This window comes from Haemorhous mexicanus, chromosome 2 (assembly GCF_027477595.1).
Source record: "Haemorhous mexicanus isolate bHaeMex1 chromosome 2, bHaeMex1.pri, whole genome shotgun sequence".
Lineage (NCBI taxonomy): Eukaryota > Metazoa > Chordata > Aves > Passeriformes > Fringillidae > Haemorhous > Haemorhous mexicanus.
The window spans coordinates 95,045,278-95,071,418 of NC_082342.1; the positions used below are offsets into that span (position 1 = coordinate 95,045,278).

Genomic DNA, 26,141 nt, shown 5'->3' on the forward strand with positions numbered 1-26,141 from the left:
GGTTGCTCAAGTGAGGCCAGACCTGAAAGCAGTCTTATGCACACAATCAATTTATGAGTGCACAATCATAATTTATTGCCCGTGAGGCACATAAATGGCTGGGGCTAAGGGGGTGTGATGTGCTCAGCAGTTCGTGAGCAGGCAGACAAAGCTGCTCTGCTAGCCAGGCTGGCCAGGCAGTTGGCAAAAATACAGGAAGGTGCCAGCCCTTGGGTCGCTCTTTGCAGTAGTCTGAGCTTTTATGAATGGCCACCTTTCTCCTCTCTGACTTTACATCTTCCCATATTGCAGTTTTCCTCTTGAATCGAGGATGATTTCAGATTTTCTGCTTCAAGTTAGTTCTTTTGCCAGTAGCAGTTCTGTACTCCTGTAGGCTTTTTATTTCTACTTTTCAACTTACATGAGCCAATGGCCCACGTTAACTGCCTCTCAAGAGCTGACAAAGAATGCCACAGTTCAGCATGATCTCCTTTCTCAAAACCGGGGCAAGGGCCTGTGTGGGTCCTCTTTGCACATGTACCCTTATTCTCAGCACATATAAGCTCACTGTCCAGCATCATTTGGTGACAGAGAGCAAAAGTGCAAGCACAGGAAAGCTGGTATAGTTCTGCAGGTGAGGTTTACAAGAGACATGGCAAAAAAAAAAAAAAAAAAGAGTCTCCCAAAGAGCTAGCTGTCCCAGATCTGGGAAAGGCCAATGCATGTTCAGCCAGGTTTGGAAGGGAGGTGTGGCAAAAGATGGTCCTGACCAGCCTCTCCTAGGCATACCTTGGCTTGATTCTCACACAATGCCAGGCCCAGGGGTGGCAAAGAAAGGCTGCCAGGGAGGGCAAGGGGAGCGCAAGGGTCACCTGCCCTCCCCCTATCTCTGCTCTCTTCCCTTTCTCCATCACTCTTTTCAATATGCCTTTTTAGACCAGCCCTTTCTTTTCTTCCTCTTTCCCGTTGGTTCAATATGACCCTGTTCCTTCCTGTTTTCCCTCATTCCCTTTTGTCTTCTCACCTCAATTTCACTTCCTAACCCTGCTTCCCTGCCATGACACGACAATCAGTCTCCCTTGAGTCATCCTTACTTCCCCCCAACGTCCCCTATCACTCTGACGTCTTTCCCCCTTCCTCCCCCCAGCTCTGACGGACGCGGTCCTCTCACCCCACTGAACCCTCCTCCTTTATAAAGAGATTTTCCTCTTTTTAATCCGCGAGACCCCCGTCGCAGCCTCAGCACTCGGAGAGCCGTCGGCACCGCGGGGCAAGAGACGATCCTTCCTTCGCTCCATCCCTCCCCCCGCCAGCAGGAAAGCCCCGGGCGGGGACAAAGCCCCCGGCGGCTCGGTCCCGACACCGCCCCGCGGGATGGGCGGCCGTGCCCCGCGGGCTGCGGGCCAGCGCGGCGGCAGAGCGCAGGTGGGCGGCGGGCGGCGGGCGGCGGGCTCCTCTCCCGGCCCGACGGCGCTCCGGGCGGGCGGGAGCTGCTGCGGCGGGCGCGGGGCGGGGGCGCGGAGCCCCCGGAGGTAGGGCTGGCTCGGGCGGCCGGCCCCGCCGCGGAGCCGTCGGGAGCGCGGACGGGTCTTGCCGGCTCGGCTGTGCGAGAGCGAACGCGGAGCGGCGGGGCCAGCATGGGGAGGGGGCTCCCGGAGAGGCTGGGTACGGGGCTGCAGCTGTCTGCGCCGCTCGGGAGTTTTCCCCCGCTGTAGTTCGGATACTTCAACATTTCTGCCTTCGACAGCTTTTAAGCTTTCCGTTTGCTTCCCGTATTGTGAGAGAACAGATTCATACGTTTCATGCTGGACGGACAATTAAATGTTGCAAAAAAGAAATCGCAGATTTTAAAGTACGGGAGATGTTACAAGGGGCACCAGACTCAGCATTTCAACACAAACACTTGAAAGATGTGTTTCGCTGTTGTAGCTATTACTTATACATAGTTCTAGTATTACTTAAGACAGTTTTGTCTTCAAAATAGAGATTTTTGTAATAGTCCACATGGCCAAGATCTTCTATCTCTTGTACCAAACTAGTCTGTGACTGAAAAGTTCCCAGACATTGAGGACTTGGTGATACCAAAACAATTCAGTGCTCAATAACTGACTTCTAAGGATAGTTTAGCTTTCAGCCACGTCATTCTTTCCCTTTTGTGTACAGAGACTGTAACCACTGGTTGTTGCTCCACAGGCGTTTTAATTGGCATGTGACATTAATCTCAATTACATCTGAAACTCTCATTTCATAAATTCACTGGAATAGTCTCTTTATAAACCATCTGAGGGTTTTTGTACACTGATTCTAAAAAGCAGGCATGCTAAAAGCAGACCTATTATTGCATTCTCTCCAGAGGTCTTAATGAAATAGCGATAAAAGAAACTGTTGGGACTTCAACATGGCTTTCCATGTGGAGGGACTGGTGGCCATAGTTGTCTTCTACCTGGCAATCCTGGCAGTAGGGATATGGGCTGCTTGGAAAACCAAGAACACCGGCAGCGAAGGGGATCGCAGCGAAGCTATTATAGTCGGTGGAAGAGACATTGGTTTGCTAGTTGGTGGATTCACAATGACAGGTATGTAAAAAACCACCTTATTTTTTCCTAGTCAATGTAAAACTTGTCAGTTTTCCATCTGAATGAATTGCAGGTTGCATGATGAGTAATGCAAAGTGAGGAAAATAGATATACTTTTTTATCCAATTGTTTAATGAACAGCCAAATATAGCATCTGTATGGAAACAACAAATATTTGTAAATCTTACAGAAAGAATATATTTTAACTAGTTTACATATATTTTCATTCCATATTCATCTGTAGATCAGATATGTTTGGGGCAAAAGTATGGAATTAATATAGATTAATTAGAAAGTCTTAAAATAATTGTTATAGTTTTTAAAACCATCCATATTTGTGGCTTATTTGGTTTGTTTAATCTGAGTAAAACAAAGTTTATAGGGAAAAAGATTGTTGGGAAAGGGAGGGTGTGCAACATAAATTAACTTTCTAAAAGAAAATTGACATAACTCCAGACTTGTAACTGTACAGATTTCAGCAAACTTATTTTGTGGATTCTTTTAGCTTCTTTTTCAGCAATTGGACAAAATAATGCTTTACTCTCAATAGTAGTATCAGTAAGAAAAGGCTGGGTGAAGGAAGAGTTCTTCACTGATTTTGTAAACGGTGCTCTCTGACTTCCAGAGCCAGTCAAAGCAGCTGTCTTTCCTGGGTGAATAAGATATTCACAATACTGTCCAAAATCTTAAAACTTATATTATGGTATTGGAACAAAAATGCATTATAGGAAGAGTGAATTTGCCCACCAATATATTAAGGCAAATTAATGTTTAGGCATGGTTGCTTTTTTTTTATTCTTAATTTCATCTAAATCTTATTCAGGCAAAGCCCTTTCAATTGTCAAATTGAATTTATCTGACTATATTTATGTTTTGCTGTTTTGCCCTGCTCTGCTTTCACAATGATCTCATAAGGAAGAACCAGCTAAAACCTGGGCCAAAAATCTGCATTCTTTATTTGAGAAAACTTCACATTCTTTTGCAGGGGCGTTTGGCTCATTCGAAGACTGAATGTTTAGATATTGAGTAAAGAATGTTTGTAAAAGTCAATAAAGTTTGAATACAGTCAGATGTTCTCCTTTTTGCACTATGCTGTAATTTACTGTATCACGCATCCATCAGCTACTGGTGCATAAGATATGACGAGAGTCTGCTCATAGTGAGAGCTGGTTAGACTGCTTTCTGCCGAATGAAATGTTTTCAAAGGCACTGAAAACAGAATATTTTGCAGAAATACTGGTTGCCAGAAAACAATAAACATGAAATCAGGGGAGCCGAGATAAAAAAGCATTTCCCACAGAAGTGGCTATGACTAATGGCTTTGCAAATAGAAGATACAGATTCTGGTCTCCTTAATCCTATTTTACAGGAATATTTTGTGTAACAGCTGAAGCACAGATGAGACTTGAACTGGGATTTCCTATATCTCAGGCATGTTCTGTAGCCACCACAATTCACACCCACACATCTTCATCCTGTATTGCGCAAACCCTAGAGATGGCGCAGCGTCTCATCTTTGCAGCAGAATATCAGACTGATCCCAAAGCCTTTGGGTAGCTAAAAGTATCACGGATTTTATACTGTCAAGGCTGACACTCTTTTCCCCCTATGCCTGCCTTAAATCTGGCAATTAAAGCTTGATATGGCAACTAACCTACCTTTCAGGTGTAGTGAACCACAGCTGGTACATAAAGCAAGATCTGGGCACAAATCTGCTGAGCCAGGGGTTAGTCTGAGCTTTGTCTTGGTGAGGGTGTTTGATTTCTAAAGTCATAACAGAACAATTATGAAAGTAAGCTGATAAAAATCGACAATCATTTTTACAGGTTGATAATTTTTACAAAAGAGACATATTTTTAAGGGCATAATTGCTTTTTAAAAAATGGTTGATGCTGATTTTGCACCTCGCAACCCTGACTATTCTCAATGCATGACTATTCCAACATCATCTTTATGTTTTACAGGTTTAACTGTCTAAATATAAATTAGAAAGCAAAGCCTACCCCACAACAGGAAAACAAGAATTGTTTTAAAGATCTCCAGAAAGGATATTGTTTTTATGTACATGAAGCACTTTGGGTTATGAGATAAGGCCTTATTTTCTTTTTTTTGCCTGCGACAAAAGCTGCAATGTTCTCCGGGTATCAGCCATGAAAGTGGTAGAAGTTTCTAGGGTTGCTTAGTGGAGAGGATGACGGCGCTTAGCCTATAAATTTGAAATAAAATTCAGAACACAAGCATCAAAGTCTAGATTCCAGAGTAATTACAGCTGATTTTCTAAACGACATTGAAAAATCTTAAAGCACTACCTACGAAAAACAGCTGTGGATATTTTTGGATATATGCTATGATCATGAAGAAGAAAAAGCTGTATCAACCAGCTACTGAAATGCTGAACACAAACCTGTTGAAGGTTGAGTGTGTCTGCAAGTAAGAAAACAGAAAGAGTGAAAACATTGAATTGTGGATGGATCAGAGCAGCTCACATTAAAATTAAATAACATTGTACCATAGTAGACACATTTAATCTGTGTATTATTTTTATATAATTACACATAAAATGTTGCATTAAATACTAGCATTCCTTATTTTTGTGAAGAATTTTTTTATCAAGTCATATCTGCAACATAATTGAATCTAATTTGATTCCAGTGACTGAGTTTAAACCTCAAAGGAAATAGTTGGGATTACATAACTAAATGCTCACAAACATGACCCAAAAGGTAATAATCTATTGATGTAATTTTTGCATTTTAGTTGGATAGAGCTACATAACCCCTCCACATGAAAAAAAAAATACACAATTCTATTTTATTCTAATCCTTGAGGATCAGAATTTTCATTTTACAGAACTTGATGAGTTTATTAAATAATTTGAGCACTCAGACAAGAAATTCTTCCTGAAGAAGTGTCAAAAAATTTGGTTTCCTAGTATATATCACTATATATCAAGAACTCAGAGATCAACTTCTGTGTGTCTCACAGGAACTAGAAGAAAAATTGAACTCCTTAACCTCAGTATTTGTCTGATCATTTTTCACAGTGCATGTTTTAAATGGATGTTGGTATTTGCTGCATTTTTTTGTTCTTCAGACAGCAGGCAAAGAGAAGATTAAAATAGATTACCACATGAATGCTTCCATAGATTATTAAATATTGTATTCCTTTTGGCTGATTTAGGTTAAAAAAAAAGAATTTCACCAAAAATAATGGTATTATACTAACTTTAAATTGTGGTCTAGCAAATGAGGATCAGAAAATTAATATCTAAGGTTGAAATCCCATCCTATCTTATCCCTTTATTCCATTTCTCGTGTATTTACCTGTGTCAGTGTACGTGCTGACTATCTATTCACCCTCTCAGAAAAAGACATAAAACACCTTCCTAGAGCTCTGTGGTCCTTGACAGGTGCTCCAGAACAGTCATGTGTACATAAAAATTGATTACCAGCAATTTTTCAAACACCAATCCAGAAATGAAGAAATGAAATTAAAAATAAGGGCTAAATCCTTCATGCCACCTTACACAGCAGTATCTGTCTGCAGGGCAGACAGTGGAGGGTAATGGCCCCTACAACATCACACAGAAGGGAATTGACTTGATCTCCTCCAGAAGAAAATAAGGGAGCTAGGCATGGCATCCAAGTGCCCCTTGTGGGACATCTGACACCTCTGTAGCAGGTATTGGCAAATCTATGCTGGAGCTGGAAACCCCCTTCACCACAGCTGCAGCAATGTTGGACAGCTGCCCCTGACTATGGGATATTATTCCCACCTGTAACCAAGTATATAATTAATGTAGAATTCATGCTTATGCATTTTCAGGGAAAAGAGACAAATAAGCTTCCCTTTCTAAATATTTACTTTTTGATAATGGATACAGGTGCTTATTCCATAAGATTATGCTGTTTGAGACAGAATAAGCAACACACATCCCAGGTAGTCACAGATTTTTCCATAGAGAGTGGGGTCCATACTGGGACCAGTACTATTCCACAGCTTTGTCGGGGCTGTGGACAAGGGGATTGAGGGCACTCTAAAGCAAGGTTGCAGATGACACCAAGATGAGTGCTGTGGTTGATACTCTAGAGGGAAGGGATCCCATATAAAGGTACCTGGCCCAGTGAAAGAGGCCCAGTGGAAGATCCTCCACCTGGATCTGGGCAAACCCAAACATGGATACAGGATGGGTGATGAGTGGATTAAGAGCAGCCCTACTGAGAAAAACTTAGAATCACAGAATTGTAGAATCATCAGGATTGGAAGGCACCTTCAAGATCATCGAGTCCAGCTGTCAAGCCAGCACTACCACTGTAGCCCCTAAACCACATCACCCGGTGCAGGATCCAGACACTTCGTAAACACCTCCAGGGACAGTAACTCCACCACCTCCCTGGGAAAGATATTCCAATGCCTGACTGCCCTAACAGTCAAAACTGTTTTTCCAGCATCTAATCTGAATCTCACCTGCCTCAGATTAAGACTGTTTTCCTTGTGCTTTACTGCAGGTGTGGTAGAAGAGACTGACCCCACATCACTACATCCTCCTATCAGGCGGTTGTAGAGAGCAATGAGGTCCTACTCTTCTCAGGACTAAACATACCCAGCTGCCTCAGTTGTTCCTCATCAGACATCTTTTCTAGACCTTTCACGAGCCTTGTCACCCTTTGCTGACACACTTCAGCATCAATGTCCTTTTTAAAGTGAGGGGCCCAGAACTGGGCACAGTACTAGGGGTGCCAAGTACCAGGGGATGATGTCTTTCCTGGTCCTGCTGGCTGCTCTATTGCAGATGCAGGCCAGGCTGCCATTGGCCTCCTCAGCCACCCGGGCACACATTTGCTCATGTTCAGCTGCTGTTGACCAGCATCCCCAGGTCCATTTGTGCTGGACAGTTTTCCAGACACTGCCCCCAGCCTGTAGCACTGCCTGGGGTTGCTGTGACCAAAGGCTAAGACTTGGTCTTGTTGAATCTCATGCAGTTGGCTTCAGCCCATCTCTCCAGCCTGTCCATATCTTACACTCCTGCAGATCAACACTCTGACCCAATTTTGTGTGATCTGCAAATTTGCTAATGGTAGATTTAATCCCCTCATCCAGATAACCAGTAAAGATATTAAACAGGACTGGGCCCAACACTGATCTCTGGGACAGGCTAGTTGTTTAGCCTGGAGAGGAGAAAGATCTGCACAGACCTGATAGCAGCCTTACAGTACCTAAAGGGGGCTTGTAGAAAAGATTGGAATCAGGGCAAGTAGTGAAAGGATGAGGTGTAGAGGTAGGGAATTGAAAGGTAGGTTAGATTATATATTAGGAAGAAATTCTTTACTGTGAGTGTGGTGGCGCACTGGAACAGGTTGCCCAGAGATGTTGTGGTTGCCCACCCCTGGAAGTGTTTAAGGACAGGTTTGACAGAGCTTTGAGCAACCTGGTCTAGTGGGTGGCATCCCTGCCCATCACAGAGGGATTAGAAATAGAAGATTTTTCAGGTCCCTTTCAATCCAAACAATTCCATAATTCTAGAAATCTGGTAAACAAAGTATTCCCCTCTATCTTAATTCACACTGTAAAGACTCACAAAATCCCAAATGTTTAACAACTTTTTATGTAGACTATGTATCCTTGCTCTACTTGTTAAGAATCAGCCTTGACCCATCTTCCGCATGTGGCCCCATACGGGCATCACTCACCCCTTATCTCTGCAGTACACAATAGCTCTTGATAACCAAAACTCTACTCATAACAGGTCTCCTTGGGTCACTTCTTTTGCTGCAGCCTTTCTCTGCATGCACACCCCTTATAAAAGTCCATTATACCATTTCCAACAATAGAATGGTTCATTCCTGTGCTTCAAATTGATGAAAGGGGGACAATTGTAATTCTCTGGTTGCTGGAGATGTTAGATTCTAAAGCCACAGTGAAATCCAGCAAAATACCCTCTAGTACTACTTGAGAGATATCACAGTCAAGCGGAAAAGAGCAGTTATTTAGCTCTTAATGAAATTTCTTAAAGAATTTTATTAAATTTTCTTAATTTGTTTTTCTCTCCAATTGTTTGTCTTAAACACAAAATCAAGTTTTCCTGCAAAACGGTGGATGATGGGAAAATTCTGAGGAATGTTTAAGAAAAATACATTTCCAACTATTGTAACTTTTTACACAGAAACCCTAACTACTCTTACATGAAAAAGTAAAGGCTTCTGACACAAACCAAAACATCATTACAAAAATCCAGGTCTGGTAATTGTCTGTCTGCCCTTGTTCAAACTGCAACCTTGGATTTCTAAAACATGCTTATTATACATAGGAGATAATATTTTTTTTTTGCATGGAATCTGCAAAGAGGAAGAGATGAACTTTATTACTTGATTTGTTATGAAATATTTTTGCATATGTAATCACAACACATTTCTGTGTTGGAGTTTTTCTCTCATATATGCTGTTGATCCCAAATTCTCAAATGTAGAAACTTCCCTTAAAGGCAGAGAATCAACGCATTAAGTGTCAGAGGTCAGTATATTAAAAATACTGCTTTTTGGAGAGAGAGATAAAATCAGAAATATTGGAAATAGCACATATCCTTTATTGAATATGGGTCAAGGGAGAATAAAGTAAATTAATTAAAGTTAAGAACTTTTATGGCAACGAAAAAAGCACCACAACTCTATATAGAAAACTTTTGAGAACTCAGAGTTTATTAGTATGCTTCATGTAATGAAAAAAATTTAACAAGGTTTAAAGTTTTTGGTTTTTTTTCATTAAGGTCCTGGTAAATAATGTGTTCATCAAACTTTTGCCTAATTTACATGTTCTTCTTCATACTCGCCCTTATACCTCTCCTTCATTTGTACAAACAAAATAGTAACGGTAAATAAGTAGTGGGGGACTCAACCCTCACATCTCCACTGACTATATAGAGACTTAGACACTTTGATGATTGCCTTAGTCCATTTGACTTCTTTTTTCATATGCTTAGGCTGTAAATTTAAATTAGGGCTGCCTTTAATAAAAGGATGCCATGCCTGGCACTTGTATTGTTCATATAATAAAAAATAGCCATATCCTACATAATGATGATTTTATTATACAGTGTGTGATCTTTTCTTTCTTTGTGGACATTAAAAATCTTTCCGTCTCTTCCTTTTCAGCCACATGGGTTGGAGGAGGTTACATCAATGGGACAGCAGAAGCTGTGTATGTCCCAGACTATGGTCTAGCTTGGGCTCAGGCTCCTATTGGATATTCCCTTAGCCTGGTTTTAGGTAAGCAAATATGAAAACTAATAGGCCCTCATTTCAAAGAGTTCTGATGTCAAGCTCATTCTTTGAAATAAAAAACTAGGGTCTGGTTGCTGAAGTAAACTGGATCCCTTCTTCTGGTACATTTGGCTATTGAGAGAAACAAAACAAAACAAGACAAAAAAACTCTGCAAATAGTTTGATATCTCAAGTCTCCTAAATTGCTTGCCAAGACCAATTTAATTATTACAACCATATTCTTTGGGGGTGGGTAGAGGGGGGCAGCGATGTGTTTAAATTGTCAACACCAAGTTTAATATATTCAAGTTTTCTTTAATTGCCTATATGATCTGGAACATGACCCAGGTGCCCAGGTACCAGTACACCTATAAATCTTGGAATTAATCAACTATCCTTTTGGGTTAGGAAAGTGCTTATACTTTATAGTTCTCCTCCAAGAATCTAGGTAACTTTTCTGATTTTGTGTAGGAAGTATGTAGCACATATTTCCTAAGACTGGAAACTATTTCCTGAAAACTGTAACATGCAACCTCTTAAATGTACAAAACTCTAAATCACACATCACAGTGCAAATGCAGAATCCTGATATATGCAGGGACAGAGTGTAAAATACAGACATTATAAGTTCTAATGCTGAAATAATGATGCAACTGTTTAAAAAGCATGCTGTTAAAGATCCTGTGTTTTTCATATTTCCTTAATGTGACTGAGGTACTCACTTTTCTAAGATTATTTGACCCCTCAGTCAAGTAATATTAGAAAAGTGAGTACATCAGTCAGCAGCTTTATGGAAAAAGTCTATTCTCAGGGTCCTCCTACCTAATCTGTCCCTTTGTTTCCTTTGGTTGCTTATGCCGATCCTCTTCCACTTTTTATTTCTTCCTATACAACGTGTTTTCCTTCCTCTTTCTTTTATCTCCTTGAAAATGCTTTCCAGTGGCCTGTCCTAGTTATCCTCACTTCCCAGGCACAAACTTCCCCCACTGCAGACAATCCTCGCTGGCATGTGCAGGCCAGCTCCAGTTCTGGCAGTGGCTGTCACCCCTGAGAGCAGCTCTGTGTGCTGTAAGGAAAACAATGTCACTCTCCTCCTGGAGAGGAGTTGGTGTCATTAGGAGGTCACAAGGTGCCATTGGTGTCACTAACCGGCTGTTGGGATTGGAGTCACAAGCATCCTCCTGGCTCTCAGCCTCTGAAGAATTGACACAAATTAACAATAGCCCAGAAGAGTTAGCCTCTCTGCCTGTTTTCAGCTGTTTAGAGATACCCAGACTTGTTTTTCCTGAAAATTATGATGGCCACTGCAGAGAAAAGCAGTCCACATGTGCAACCATCTATCTCTCTGCAGAGCATGGAGAGAAAGAATTTCTCTAGGCATGATCTGTACATGAAGGTTTGAGGGGAGGAATTCTTTATCCTTCTTTAAAAAAATACATAATCAAAATTAAAAATACAAGGCTGGGAGAAATATTACTGCTTCAGACAGAAAGTATTTAAGATGTTAATCTCCCTGTTTGCTCTCCATACAATTTTATTTTCCTTACTTTTTCAAGCAATTTAGTTTTAAAAGTTTGAATACCTCCTATTTCCTTTGACAGGAGTTTGAACATCCTAATAGATTATGTTTTTTCTTCTTCAGTTGTCTTTTGCAATGATGGCATAACAAGTAGACTAGGAGAAGGATCCATTACCAAACCAAAAATCCCCCCCAAAAATAAATAAAAAGCTGAAGGGTTTCTGCATCTACCTTCCTAAACACAGCATTCACGTAAGCATTATAAATTGGGACGACAGTGTGTGACCCAATACCTTCTGTTTAGGGAACTTGAGGAAATGAAGAAATATGAGTTATAAAAGGCAATACATAGAAATTTGGAAAATCTTCTGCACAATACAAGGAATAAATGACATATCTTGTCATGAGGAACCTAATTAAGGGTTGCCAAATGCCATACAGTATATCTTATTGGGAACTGACGAACTGACAGGGTTTCCAGTTCATTATTATACCATATTATACAGCAGTTTTACTGTGGTGACTTGGTTATAGTCATGTGCAGATCTCAACTCCACAGCTTTCCATACAAGGGCTCTTTCAGCTTTCCTCAGATAGAAAGACAGAATTTCCCCAAGACAGAAAGAATTTGAGGAGGGGATGCCTTTCCACATTTATGAACATATCCAGCCCATCTACCAGCCAGGTAGAGCAGAATAGTGATATATCAAAATTCCTGAACATACATGAGTGAAATAACTGTATAAGAAATATTCAGGGAATCTGACACCGGCAGAACTCAGAAGACCTCTGACATATCCTGGAGGTGTAGTAAAGTTGTTTCAAACATACATAGTAAATCTGAATTGTCCTGAAAGAATCAGATTTGCTGTGTGTGCACTGAACCACATGTGAAATTCTATTTCTAATTCAGGAATCTCAAGTGGTTTTATTTTAACAGTAGGACTGTGTGAAACTTCATGCTAGATTCTGGTCTAAGAATCAACAGGATTAGATAGAAAAGCCATTCTCTTAGGCTAATCCAAAATTAGACAAAATTCAGACAGCATCCATAATGGGAGATTACATAAACTGAGCCAGAAAAAATAAGAAAAAGCCTTTTGTAAAATCATCAGACTATAGATACTAATGGAGTGTGTGTGTTTAAGTAATTCTTTAGACATATGTAAGAGCTTCCAGAGGTTATTTTCACTGTACTTTTTACTTACAAACTAACTAACTAATAGTATTGGTGACATTTTTGTACCTTTAACTGACAATGAATGTTTTATCCCTTAATGTTAATGCATTTCTAAACTCTAGCTGGTGTCTTATGTGGCTTTTTCTTTGTAGGTGGCCTTTTCTTTGCAAAACCCATGCGATCCAAAGGCTATGTGACAATGTTGGACCCCTTTCAGCAGCTTTATGGAAAAAGGATGGGAGGACTGCTGTTTATTCCAGCTTTAATGGGAGAAATGTTTTGGGCTGCTGCCATCTTCTCTGCCCTAGGTAAGGAATAAGCAGTATAAATATTCATTTACTACAGGTAGAAATTATTAAGAATATCAGAAATGCATTAAAATTCTGGCTCCAAATGGTAACTATTTAAGCCAAGTGATTCAGACCATGATATTTCTAAGACCCATGCTAACTAGCAAATAAATCCAGTAATGCTACCCCTTTTATTATTTTGATAAGGGAAAGACAGGCAAAGTATCTATTCATTTTCACATATCTTTAAGTTGTACCTCTTCAAAGAGCATGAAAGGATTTAGGAGCAAATTTCTGTTCATAGTGAGGGCGTCATAAGTGATTGCAAGGGCCCCTTTTGTGTCAAATCTGACCCAGCTTTTCATTTACATCTCTGGGACGAGAGAAGCCAGTCAAAATTTCCTTTAATGATATGTAGCAGATTTTCCAATGCATCTAAATAAAATAATCCTTTGAATAAAGGAGATCTCCATATACAGAACATTCCATAACACAAACAATAGAAGTAAACCAGACGCTGATCAATAAATTGAAGAATTCTTCAATTCTAAATGGCTTTCTTCTTGACAAAATGAAGAAAATACTCAAGAAAGGATTTGGAGAATTAGTGAAACTATGACTCAATAGAAAATCACTCAACTACTCATCCAGTCCTGAAAAAAATCAGCTTCCAGGGTTTTTAATTATATTTCAGGCTGCATTTAGCAACCCCTTTAAGAATAGAGAAAGCCCTTGAGTTGAAGCACCAGTAATTGACTTTTACCAACTAATCATACTAATAATGCACATGCATGTGGTAATGCCTTCTAGCATAAGCTATTTTAAACAAAAATAAACTTTGAAGGTACTCTCCAACTGCGCTCTGATGAACTGCAAAGCAATGGGGAGCTTGTTTACCACAATTTCATCACAAAATCCTTAAAAGACTAAGAAAAAACTGCATGCTGAGGTGATAGGAGTTGAATAACTTGAAGAACACTCAGAGTATTTGCAATATTTTTGATTAAGGACAAGCCATTCTCTTTTATTTCAACACAAGAGATATGAATACCTTTCTAGATTTAGATAACAGCCAACTGTTAAAGACTGTCAATGATTATAAAGGTAATTGAAGATTTTGATTTTAACTATTCTGTCAGTAATCTAGTTCCTTTTTCACACCTATCTTCACTGATGAATGTTTAATCCCAGTATTCTTCACTGCTTGCTCTTCATCGATACTCCTAGCTTGACAGGGTTGTAGATGGGAAACACTGGTCTTTAAGCTGTGGAAGAGGTCTGAGCTTGTAATTCTTAAGCACATGAACTTTGAAGGCTCATTGTGCAGCAAAAGCCACATCTGTCAAGAAGCTTTTATATATCATGCATCATGTTGTTTTCTAAGTCCAAAACCCTTCCAAATATGTGCTCCAGAATATCCATCTACAATAACTGCAAGCACTAAAAGTAGTTGCATTGCAAGATGTTTCATTGAAATCATCCTAATTAGAAGGAGAGCAATTTTTTAAACACGGTCTTAAAACACTGCAATGGCTTGAAATAGCTGACACATCGAAGGGAAATGTACAACCATCCTGATAAGTGCTGGAGGGGCCATACAGGAGGACACAAGCTACTCAGGAGTTTTCTTAAGTGCACTAGCAGCAACCTCGTGACACAAATGATCAGGGAGCTGTTGTAGGGAGGTGCTCTGTTGAACCTGTTACTTAGACACCAGGAAGAACAAGTCAGGGGTAGAAAGATCAAAGGCAGATTTGGCTGCAATATTCATGAGATGGGGGAGCTCATGGTCCTGAGAAGGGGGAACACGGCAAATATCACAACTGCAGCCACAGACTTCAGAAGAGTAGAGCAGGGCCTCTCCAACATTCTGCTGGGAAGAATCCCATGGGAGACTGCCCCGGAGTCCAGCAGAACTGGTTGATATTCAGAGATCACCTCCTCCATGCTCAAGAGCAGTTCATCCTAACAAAAGGGAAAATGTGGACTGCTGTTGAATGGGATGAGACAGCCAGTGGTAAAAGACGTGGAAAAGGCTGATGTATTCAGTGTTTTTTCTGCTCAATTCTTTGCTGGCAAGATCAGTTTTTAGGAATCTCAGGACCCTGAGAAGCCTGGAAAAGTCCAGTGCTAGGAAGACTTGTTGGAAAAGAACCAAGTGAGGGAACTTTAAAATACACTGGATAGACACAATTTCATGGGACCTCAGGGGATGCATCCTGCAAGTGCTGTGGCAGCTGGCTGGTAGCATTGCAGGAACATTCTCAGTATCCTTCTGAAGACTGTGGCAATCAGGGATGGGCATACCTGGTTTTCACAGACAGAACAAGAGTGTAGTCCTCACAGACACTGAGCAATGTAAGGGAGTGCTGTTGGGACACTTCTCCATTTCCTAAGAACCTGCAAAATGGCAGATGCTAAACTTAGACCAACAGGAGCACCTCTTTTCCCATTCCCTTCAAAGATGCAGAAAGGGTGTGCAGAATACAGAGGGGGGTAATTATTAGTGCTGTTACTAAGTGTCAGACCAGAACCGAGATAAGCAACTTAACAAAGGTGTGGTTCTCATCAGGCGTGCTGTGATACACACACTAACACACGGTGCTTTGGTTTTCCCCTTAGGTGCGACTATAAGTGTGATCATTGACATTAATGTCAATATTTCAGTCATTATTTCTGCCCTGATTGCCACTTTGTACACACTTGTGGGTGGGGTTTATTCTGTGGCCTACACCGATGTAGTGCAGCTCTTCTGCATCTTCCTGGGACTGGTAAGTTTGGCTTTTTTTGCCCTTTTTTGCCAAGGATTTTTTCCTGAGCAGCTAGAAGGGCCAAATGTGTCCTGGGCTGTACCAGGCACAGCATCGCTAACCAGTCAGACTCACAGAGTGCTGACTTTAAAAGAGTCTGCATTTGCATCAACGTACAGCCTGTACTTGGGAAATAGTGCTGTCCAAGAGGTCTGATTCTTTGGCTTTTTTCCAGCCAGTCTGGCAGTCCAACCACTCTTACAATTTTTCTCTTGAGTATACATCTAATTCAGAATAGGTCTGGTGCTGACACCTTCCCTGTCAGTCTATAGGACTGTGACTTGGGCACTGGAAGGAGGCATCAGACATAGGAAGCTGTTGGTAAAGAAATTCTGTCACTGGACCTGCAGAATTGATATTCTACTGCCTCTCTTTTCTGTGGTTGTCACCTACACAGCTTAGTTAAGCTCCTGTTAACTTAGTTAACATTTTGGTTTTTCCCTCCACCACCCTTGGAGACCACAATATAGGAAGTCTCACCAGATGTCTTGGCTGTTTTAGTGTGGAAGTGCAAATATCCCTCATCAGCTATCAATGACATGCTAGTGGGTAACCTTTTATTTTCTGCTGTTCTTTAAGCCCCTTATTGGAAAACATCAGTATGACACTGATCACAAGGATGCAATCAAAGAAGCTGCTGGCTTTGTTTGTCAGTGGCAGTAATAGATATCTGTAGGTGTGCAGAGAGCTGTGATATGCTAAAATAAATGGAGTGGCTCAAGATGAAGGAATCAAAGCACACCTTGAAGGCCTGGTGTTCTTTTCTGCTTTCAATGGAGTTCTTGTGCAGCTCTAGGGAAATTGTAAGCAGGGCTTCAGCCACTGCTTACACAGGTGGTCACTAACCAGCTCTCTGTGTATGCTTACTCTGTAGCATCTTACTGTGAGGACTATGGCCTTTAAGTGATTTAATGGAAATGGTGCTAAATGGCCTGAAAAAGCAAATCCAAGTTCCAGCTGGCCACCTCAAATGAAAAGTTAATCCAGACTTTCTTCCCTCATATCTTTGCTCTTCATCCGAACAGTGAGGAAAATACTGTCTCTTTCCCTAACATAAATGTTAACATTTGTGAAACATTAAGTTTCTACAGATGGCATGCATTACAGAAATTCCCAAACTGGAGATAAATCAAAGTACAGAAATTGTCTTCGAGCATGAGCCATTCAAGAACCACTAGATAGCCTGATCCCGCAAGAATAACATAAAAATTAGCATGAACCTGATGGGGGGGGGGGGGGGTGGGAAGCAAATGAAGGTTGTACAGAAGTTTTCTAAATTATTAGATCTAGAGCTTTATAGTGTTTTGTTTAATTCAGGTTGGGCTCTTTATGTAATTTCCCATTTGAAATAAACAGCAATAATGTAATGCTGAAGAGCCCATATTCATTAATTCAAGAGTGTCATCAGTGAGGCTGAAGAGTCAGTATCTAAATGGTCATGCTCTAGGGAGGCAGGTTTAGATCAGATGGGACTCTCTCACAGTAGATGTCACAGCAGAGGAGAGCACAGATTCAGTTATCCCAGCTTCTCCTCCAGACTCTGGAGCAGTTTTTACTCCCACTGTCACAGAACTTTGCTGCTCCTTCCTCTAATGTCTAGTGGTCCAGGAAAGAGTGTAAACAATGTATGAGGAGGTTAGGTAAAATAGAACAAAGTTATATAAATGTGTATTTGCTTCTGTTTTTGCAGTTTCCATTTATTCTTTACTCACACTCTTGAGGACACATGTGAGCTATGCACTACCAAGCCCTCTGGATTTCAGAAATGTTCCACCTGCACATAATCTGACTTTTTGCAAATCTTCTTGATAATTTGGTATTCAATCATATTCAAACAAGCAAGAATAAAAAAACTTCATGAGTGTTAATATTTAAATTTCACAGATTTAGAATATCTTCCTTAGACCTGACCACATTGTTTCTCCTTGGTTACAGTGGATCAGTGTCCCCTTTGCCATGTCCCATCCTGCAGTAACAGACATTGGGCTCACGGCTGTGCACCACGTGTACCAAGCACCTTGGCTTGGATCTATCAACTCACTTGACATTTACACATGGTTGGACAATTTCTTTTTACTGGTAAGTGCTATTTGTATGAAGGAGTAAAGCATTTAAGCACTTACACCATGTTACTGTGACAGCTGAAAATGATGGAGTCTAGTTAAGAGTTTCTATCACACTGAAAACTTTTACCCTCTTGACTCCTGCTTGATATTTCTGCACATTTGAATGATTTCAGTGACATACCAGCCAGCATTGCCAGGAATGCAATTTAAATATCATCAGGCTGAAAGAGCTGACATGTTAAAATTAAATAAAAGTGTGCGGCTAATGCTTAACTGATGCAATTGTTGGCAGAGGAATTCATATATTGCAGAAGGCAATAAATACATTATACAAATGATTAAATATGCCTTCAGTATAGGGGAAGAAAAAGCTGTGCAGAGATGGATGGCAGGATGGATAAATTCATATATGCACACATGCCAGAACGAACCATGGTCTTTCATTATTTAATACCTATATTACACATGGGATCAGTGGTTATTAAGTACTTTCCATTAGAGGATCTAGAAACACATGCTAACATTTTCCATTCTCAGTGTCCCTATGCAAATTTACACTGGTTTTATTATCATGTTTTTTTTTGGGATTACATTTTCTGGCCTTTTTTCAAATTCTCACAAACAAAAATCTTCAGGGTTTTTTTATAATTGGTCTATTAAAACATGTTATTTTATTCAGCATTCTCTTAGAGACCTCAAGACATTAGCCCAAGTGCCTGTATTCTCTCCTGTAAGCCTGAAGGTTTCATTTCTGCTGTTGCCCAAAGGAAAGTTCTGATACTGCCAAATTATGACACACTTTATTTTCATCTTGTCTGTTTCATTATAGCTCAAGAAAGTTATACACTCTTGGAAAGCTTTGATAAAGGAACATTATTATCAAGGTGGCAAAGAAAAACAGTCATAAATAGCAAGTCAAAACCAGACTTGTCTGTGAAACATTATTTAGTCCCTATGTGTGCATGAAGCTATATGAAACACCTGCATACACACTTTCTGGTCCAAATGCCTCCTGCCTCATTTAGTGTATAGAACTAGGTTATAAAATTTGCTTGGCTTTTTTTCCATGCTGTTTAGAGACAGACACTTGGTTACTTAATGGAGACTATTCAAATCCTGCTCTCAAGACAGAATTGTTAGCATTCGAGTTTTAACCTTTGGTAACACTATTTTGTGCCATATTTTGCAGAAATAATTTTAAGTCCAATCAGGATCTTCAGTTACATATTCAAATAAAAGCGAAGCGTTTTCACCATAAATCAAAACTTTTCCTTTTTTTGCCCGTGTCTTCTACCAATTTCTATTGGTATTGTATTTGCTTAAGGCAGTGGGAGAATAATTTTTCAGATTCCTGAGGTCAGTGTATACATAATGTCTCACCTTCTTTAAATGTCTACACGCATTCACAAAGGAAGATAAAATCTTACTCTGATATCATGTCACAGTCTAATCTAATTTTAGTGGAGGACGAGTATTGGCAGGCAAATTCTTCAAATATGAAATATGAAAATATTTCTTTCCATAAAGTTTTATCAAGTCAAAAGACCTGAGAACTACAGAGACCATGAAAGTGCAAAGTGTTGATGCTAATTGTATAAAAAATAACTTGTCTAAAAGAATGGGATTTAAGTGGACTTACACAACTTTGACATTGCTTTTGAGAATAAAAGTTGCAGTTATTACTGGCTGGCTGATATTCAATAAACAAATTAAAAAGTAGCAATATGGCTTTCAGCATTCAAGTGATTCTTGTGCAAGTTCTCTGTATGGTGATAGTAAAACGATTCAGCTACCCCCTAGTCACAGCATGCTGTTGTGTTTGCAGACATTAGGAGGAATTCCATGGCAAGCCTATTTCCAGAGAGTTCTTTCCTCATCTTCTGCCACATACGCTCAAGTTCTGTCATTCCTGGCTGCTTTTGGCTGTCTTGTGATGGCTATTCCTGCTGTACTGATTGGTGCAATTGGAGCATCTACAGGTAAATGATTAAAAATCAGTAGTACAACAAATGTAAAATGAATACATTTCACATTATACATAGTGTGTGAAAATAAATTTTGTGTTAGATATTGGTGACATACTGGTTAGATAACCAGGTGACATCATTTTTCAACTCATGACTGATTCAACAGAAGACTGCACAGAAAAATAATGTTATAGAATATTTCTCCCAAAGGAAGGTGCTCCTACCACAGTGGATGAAATTAAATAATTTTGTACATTCTAGATATCTACAGACACAATACTTCAATCTTTGTGTTAGATTCTGGCACTTTTATTTGGTTGTTACAGTAATAATGGGGAATGGCCGAGGGAGCTGTGGTTATTTAGCCTGGAGAAAAAGACACTGAGGAAAGACATTTTGCTCTCTACAACTACCTGAAAGGAGGTTGTAGCAAGGTACATCTCCCACATAACAAGCAACAGGATGAGAAATCGCCTCAAGTTGCAGCAGGGGAGGTTTAGAATGGATATTAGGAAAAACATGTTCACCAAAAGGTTTGTCAAGCACTGGAACAGGCTGCCCAGGGAAGTGGTGGATTCTTCATCCTTGGAGCTATTTAAAATATGTGTAGATGTGGCTCTTGGGGATGTGGTTTATTGATTGGCTTGGTGGTGCTGGGCTAATGGTTCAATTCAATGATCATTAAGGTGTTTTCCTACCTAAATGATTCTTTGATTTATCAGAAATTTCTTACCTTGACCAATATATCCTTGCCAAGGCTTTTTTTATCATAGTGAAAGTGATCCCCATCACAGTGACTGTATAGATAAACTGCTAAAAATGTTCTGTTAGAAATATTGACATTGCTTTGAGTCCTATTTTTAATCCAAAAGAGTAGTTAAACAAGTGACAAAAAAACATGGATCTCAGACATTTATTGAATAAAACTACATTTATGAGCAATTTAAAGTTTGTTTTAGAGACAAAGAAAAATGCTGAGCAGAATTAAATCTGCCTAACAGAGACCGGTCTGACGCTGCCTCTCTAAAATGCCATCGGTCAGGCCCTAGTAACACTTTGTTCTTGAATGTGCATGAAAATATGGTAATATGAATAGCTTGCTACACATGAAGTCAAGAGGTGCTGTGGCTGCTAACGTTACTGATAACATACTGGTGTCCATGTTGCAGCTTGGAACCAGACTGAATATGGTGTCCCTGATCCCAAGAGCAAAAAAGAAGCAGATATGATTTTACCTATCGTGCTGCAGTACCTTTGCCCGGTCTACATCTCGTTCTTTGGCCTTGGTGCTGTATCTGCTGCTGTGATGTCCTCAGCTGACTCCTCAATTTTATCAGCAAGTTCTATGTTTGCTCGGAACATTTACCAGCTTGCCTTTCGGCAAAATGTGAGACAATGTTTTCGTTTTTACTGTTAGAGAAAATTTTAGGTGAGACCTTCACTAGGTGATACACAGACTATAATTTCATGATGAAATACCACTTTCATGTTCCTGCCTGTAACTAGAAAAAGAATTTAATTGCTAACAGTATGTTGAACAAACTGAAAATCATAAAAATAATTATGGTTGTGACTGATGACAAAAGTGAAAAAGCTGGCTTGGGGAGGGCAGCTGTCAAGAGTTCTCACGGACATGCAATTTATCCAAACAGCTAATTAGTGTTGCTACAAGTGTAAATTCCTCTTAAACTCTTCACAAAATGAGACATTTTTCTAATCTTTCATTTATTGGGAAATCATTTGGCAACAGAATAGTCTAATGAGTTAGAGATTTTCTTAGGAAACAGAGAAGAAGAAATTCTGATGCTAACAGATTTTTTTTCTAGTTGTGATTCTATTTAAAAGTTATTTTTTACACTGTTGTTTTTTTCTCTTTGACTCATCATCAAGCTTTTTGCTATGTTCAAAGAGTAATGGCTTTGGGAATGGCAACCACAACCCCTAGGGTTTTTTCTCTGAGCTTGAGATTGAGCAAGGTTTATTAGTTTGGAATTATTATTGAATTAATCATGCAAAGCTTTATTTTACAACTCAGTATTTTATATTGACTGTTCGTAAGTGTAGGCATACATGTATAGGCATGAGAAAAACATCTAACACTGCCCTTTTTTTGCAGGCTTCAGACAGGGAAATTGTGTGGGTCATAAGAATCACTGTTCTTCTCTTTGGAGCATCAGCAACAGCGATGGCACTGCTGGCTTCATCCGTGTACGGCCTCTGGTACCTCAGCTCTGACCTCATTTATATCATCATATTCCCCCAGCTCCTGTGTGTGTTATTTATTAAAGGAACCAACACCTACGGTGCCATTGCAGGATACCTGTTTGGCCTTGTCCTCAGAATAACCGGAGGAGAGCCGTACCTCTACCTTCAGCCCTTGATCTTGTACCCTGGCTGGTATCAAGATGATAACAACCTCTATATCCAGCGATTCCCATTTAAAACACTCGCTATGCTCACCTCCTTCTTTACTAATGTCATAGTCTCCTACTTAGCCAAATACTTATTTGAAAGTGGGACTTTGCCACCAAAGCTGGACTTTCTTGATGCTGTTGTTGCCAGATACAGTAGAGAACACATGGACAAAGCAACTCTTGTAAAAAGTGACAATATTGTACTAAATGAACTTGCACCTGTGAATCCACGACACAGTCTAACTTTGAGCTCAACTTTCACAAACAAGGAAGCCTTCAACTACGTTGATTCAAGTCCAGAACTGTCCAACACTGAAGATAATTAAAAAATCTTGTAGCCACGGGAAAAAACAATGAGAAGCAGGATATTCTACAAAGAATAGTAAGAAGGATTTTATCAGAAGAAAAGCAAGAATTGGGAATAAAATTCCGCTGCACATTCTTTAAGTTGTTTCTAGGAGCAGGAACATCCCATGGGAGGAACTCTTTTCTGCTATTATTGAATATGTTGGATTAGATCACAGAGTGTTTACTAAAGTATACACTGAATCCCATTCCTTCCATCCAGAGCTATATACTGTACCATTAAAAAATATTTAAAATTTAAAATATATGTAGAAGAAAATGTGCAACAGTTTTTAGCTAGGATATCATATGAAGAGATTATAATACAGTAAGTCTGAAATATTATCACTCAGCATTTTATTGGCATTAAGTGAAAATATATTGCCACAGCTATAAGTGATTTATTACTAAAGAGCTAGTTGCTTGAGCAAAGACAGATAGATAAATTCCCTGGGGTTTTGGCCTGGTAACTTTTTTTCCTCATAAAGAAATTTAAATAATACAATCTAGTACTTTATTATTTGTATGAGAGAGCAAAATGCACAAATAGTAATAAATTCCTTATAGGAGTGCTAAACATGATATATTAATTTTTAAAAGTTAAAATTAAACCACAAGTTTAAAATTATGTTATAGCTGATATAAGGCAACCTTAAGCAAAATATGTTAATATGGGTATTCTTTTTCCTTTTCTGTGGTTAGTGACTGTCACCAAAATTCTTAGAGCAATAACTGGAGTTGAAATTCAGCTTGTGAAAAATGGCTCTTATAGAAAAACTCAAAACAAATACAATATTCCGGTGTTGGGTGAAGAAGACTTATCTTGATTTATCATCAAAATGAATACAAGCAAAGCAGTCTGACACCAAGCAACTTCACCAATGGAATAAATATTGAAAAGTAAAGAGAATAAAGAAGTTTTGAAAGAGAAAGAGGGTTTTCCTTGCAGAAAATTCCCAATTTTCACTTACAAAAAAAATCTATTCTTAAAGATGCTGAAAAGTGTTTTGGCTTGGTCATGCTGGAATTACTCTGAAAAATCCAGATTTTCCATAGAAAGTAACATTTCCTCAAAAATTTCTCAAAAAACCAGGCTTGCTGTACAGCTTTCCACATCTCTAAGTGTTTGCCTCTGAAAGCAGCTTGGAGAGGAACTGAAAGGAATGCTGAACCCGCAAATACAGTGAGAGGCACAGTGGTGTCTTCCACTAAGTGCCGGACTCCTCTATCGATCCCTGTCCTCCTGGCTGTCTCAGTGAGCCTGCAGAGCAGCAGCAGTGGCCAGGTGCAGACAAGACGTGGCTCACAAATGGCAATGCTGGCCAGAAGCAGCACAGTGGGGAGATGAGGCCTCTGCTGACTTTGCCCGGGCCAGCAGGAACACGCAGTGCTGTTTCCACTTGCCCACGGCCAAGATGATTGTGTCTGTCCCCATTGGTATGTGCCTTTCTCAGCGCGAGCTCCAGTAGCTACATTTCTCTACAATTAAGAGTTCTGCTCCAATAATTCTTTTTAAAATCTGTGTATGACGCAAAATGTTTGGTTGAAATCCAGATATCCTCCTGTTGCTGGTCACCAGTGACATTTCTTTTTTTAACACTCACAGCACGAGGAGTTATAAGGGAGGATAGGAAACGTAAGAATAGGTTTTGCTGCTAAAGGAAGAAGCCATCAACTTGTTCATTCAATGTTGACATAAGCTTTCACAAGGTTGAATCCTTAGATATGTTTTGCTCCTTTTGTGGAGTCTTAACAGCATACATATGTATTTAATATGTAGAGAACATTCATTTCAGAGATGTTGATTTTTTTTTTTTTCTCCTTACACTGCATTTAAAAATAACATTGCAACTCATTTCTGAATATGCACTGTGACCTGCAGTACTACTGTGCTTACCAGAGTGTGCTCTGGGTGGAGGGAATCAAAACCAGGATGTGCAGTAAAAACTCAGAAGAGCCAATATAGCAAAGAAATGAAAAATCCCTGTCAGATGAGTTAATAGGCCACCCATGAAATTCAGGATGCTGAGTATCACAAACCAAACACGAGCCCAGCAGTCTTAATTCCCCCATGAACCACAGAAGGGAGATAAGGAAATAGACTTTATAGAGGAAAGAGGGGAAGAACAGAAGCACTGCTGAATTATTTTCCATTTTCAGCCCAAATCCACTAGTCTGAATTCCTTCTTATGGGAAAATATCAAGACACAGTTTTACCTGCTTTCATAGCCAATGCCTTATGCTGCTGTTCCAAAATAAGTTAGAGGATCCCATTTTACAATCACCTGTAGGCCTTCCTAAAAACTTTTCTCTTACCTCAGTTTTGTCCAGGAATTGCTAGAATTTCACTATGAGATGCTGCATAGTGACCAGATGTTTTGAATACATCAACATTTCGATATTATTTATTTCAAAATGCCCAGCTATGGGAAAAAAAGAAAAGAGAAGAGGATTGAGCTGCAATAATTAAAGAAATTTTGATTGAAAAATAAAAATATGTTTCTTTTGTATTCCATCATTGCCATAAAAATGTAAATGGCTTTAAAATGCTCCAAAAAAAAGGTAGGTGAAAAAAAAAAGTGTTAGCCCAAAAATTTCAAACCAGATGCTTTCAACATTACCAGAATGCTTTGCACTTTTTATCCTATAGAAATTTTTATTAAATTGATGTGATTTTATGCAGTATTCCTGCTTAGATGGATTACAAAAGCCAAACCAAACAGCCCCATGCAAAGTCTGTTTACAGGTTTCATTGCCTTAGCTCAGCTGTCCTACCATTAAATTTGTACCGAGCTGTTCATATAACCAAAGGCCATATCTGTGACTGATAGCTGTGGGGGAAGAAAAAAAAAAACAAACACAAAACAAACAAACAACAAAAAAGACAAACAAAAAATATGTTACTTCCACAAGCAAAATGCCAACAGGATGTGATTCTTTAAGCAGATTTTATTTTCAGAGGAATTATAAGTCTTTCTCCCTTTTTGCAATTTGTGGACAGTGGTACTGTACAGTAAACTGGATTTATAATCAGTGAAGAAAACAGCTCATTTTCAGACACTGAGGTTATTGTTTCTGAGCCTACAATTTTAAGATAAAATATTCATGACACAATCATACATTTTACTTTCATATTCTTAACATTTGTGAATAACATTTATTTGACAGGGGTTTTTTTCCTCCTTTGCATGAGATGTGTTCATAAAATCAAGGTTGATAACATAGCTGACATGTCAAAAAAGTTATTTCATCTCTACTTGTCCAACTGGGATGGTATACGTACTATATACAAACCATACTTTTGTGAACCTGAACTGAATGTAAACATTAAGTGGATCAAATAAAGTCAGATTTAGTCTTTTATTTTCATATAGTACAAGAATTTAGGAGTTCAAATAGAGTATCATAGGAAAAAACTGTTATTCATTTTTCCTTCTGCCCTTCAAGTGTATTGGTCAAGTTCCATGTGCAGTTAGTAAGTTATTGTAAGTTTGCTACTAATCAGGGCAGTATTCGTGGATGTAGTTAAAAAAAAAAAGTATATTTTTGTCTGTGTCAGAAATGCTATATTAAGACTATACTTAAAGCAGATAGAAAGCATAATATAGATATCTATGTTTTAACTACATTTGTATTGTAGTCAATAGCGTCCATGCATTTCAGGAAAACACTGTCTGGTTTTGGGTCTGTTTTGTCCATCTATTAAAAATAAAGACGTTTATTTTATTATCACTCAGCA

General features: G+C 39.3%; 1 protein-coding gene across 1 annotated transcript; it reads left to right on the forward strand.

Moving 5' to 3' along the window:
- Window positions 1–916: 916 nt before the first annotated feature.
- Window positions 917–26,141, forward strand: SLC5A7 (solute carrier family 5 member 7). The gene is made up of 9 exons (XM_059839590.1): window positions 917–1,404; window positions 2,333–2,555; window positions 9,704–9,817; window positions 12,663–12,818; window positions 15,423–15,571; window positions 17,546–17,689; window positions 19,502–19,655; window positions 20,813–21,030; window positions 21,760–26,141. The coding sequence occupies exons 2-9, from the start codon at window positions 2,378–2,380 to the stop codon at window positions 22,381–22,383; spliced, it is 1,737 nt and encodes a 578-aa protein (XP_059695573.1). The 5' UTR covers window positions 917–1,404; window positions 2,333–2,377; the 3' UTR covers window positions 22,384–26,141.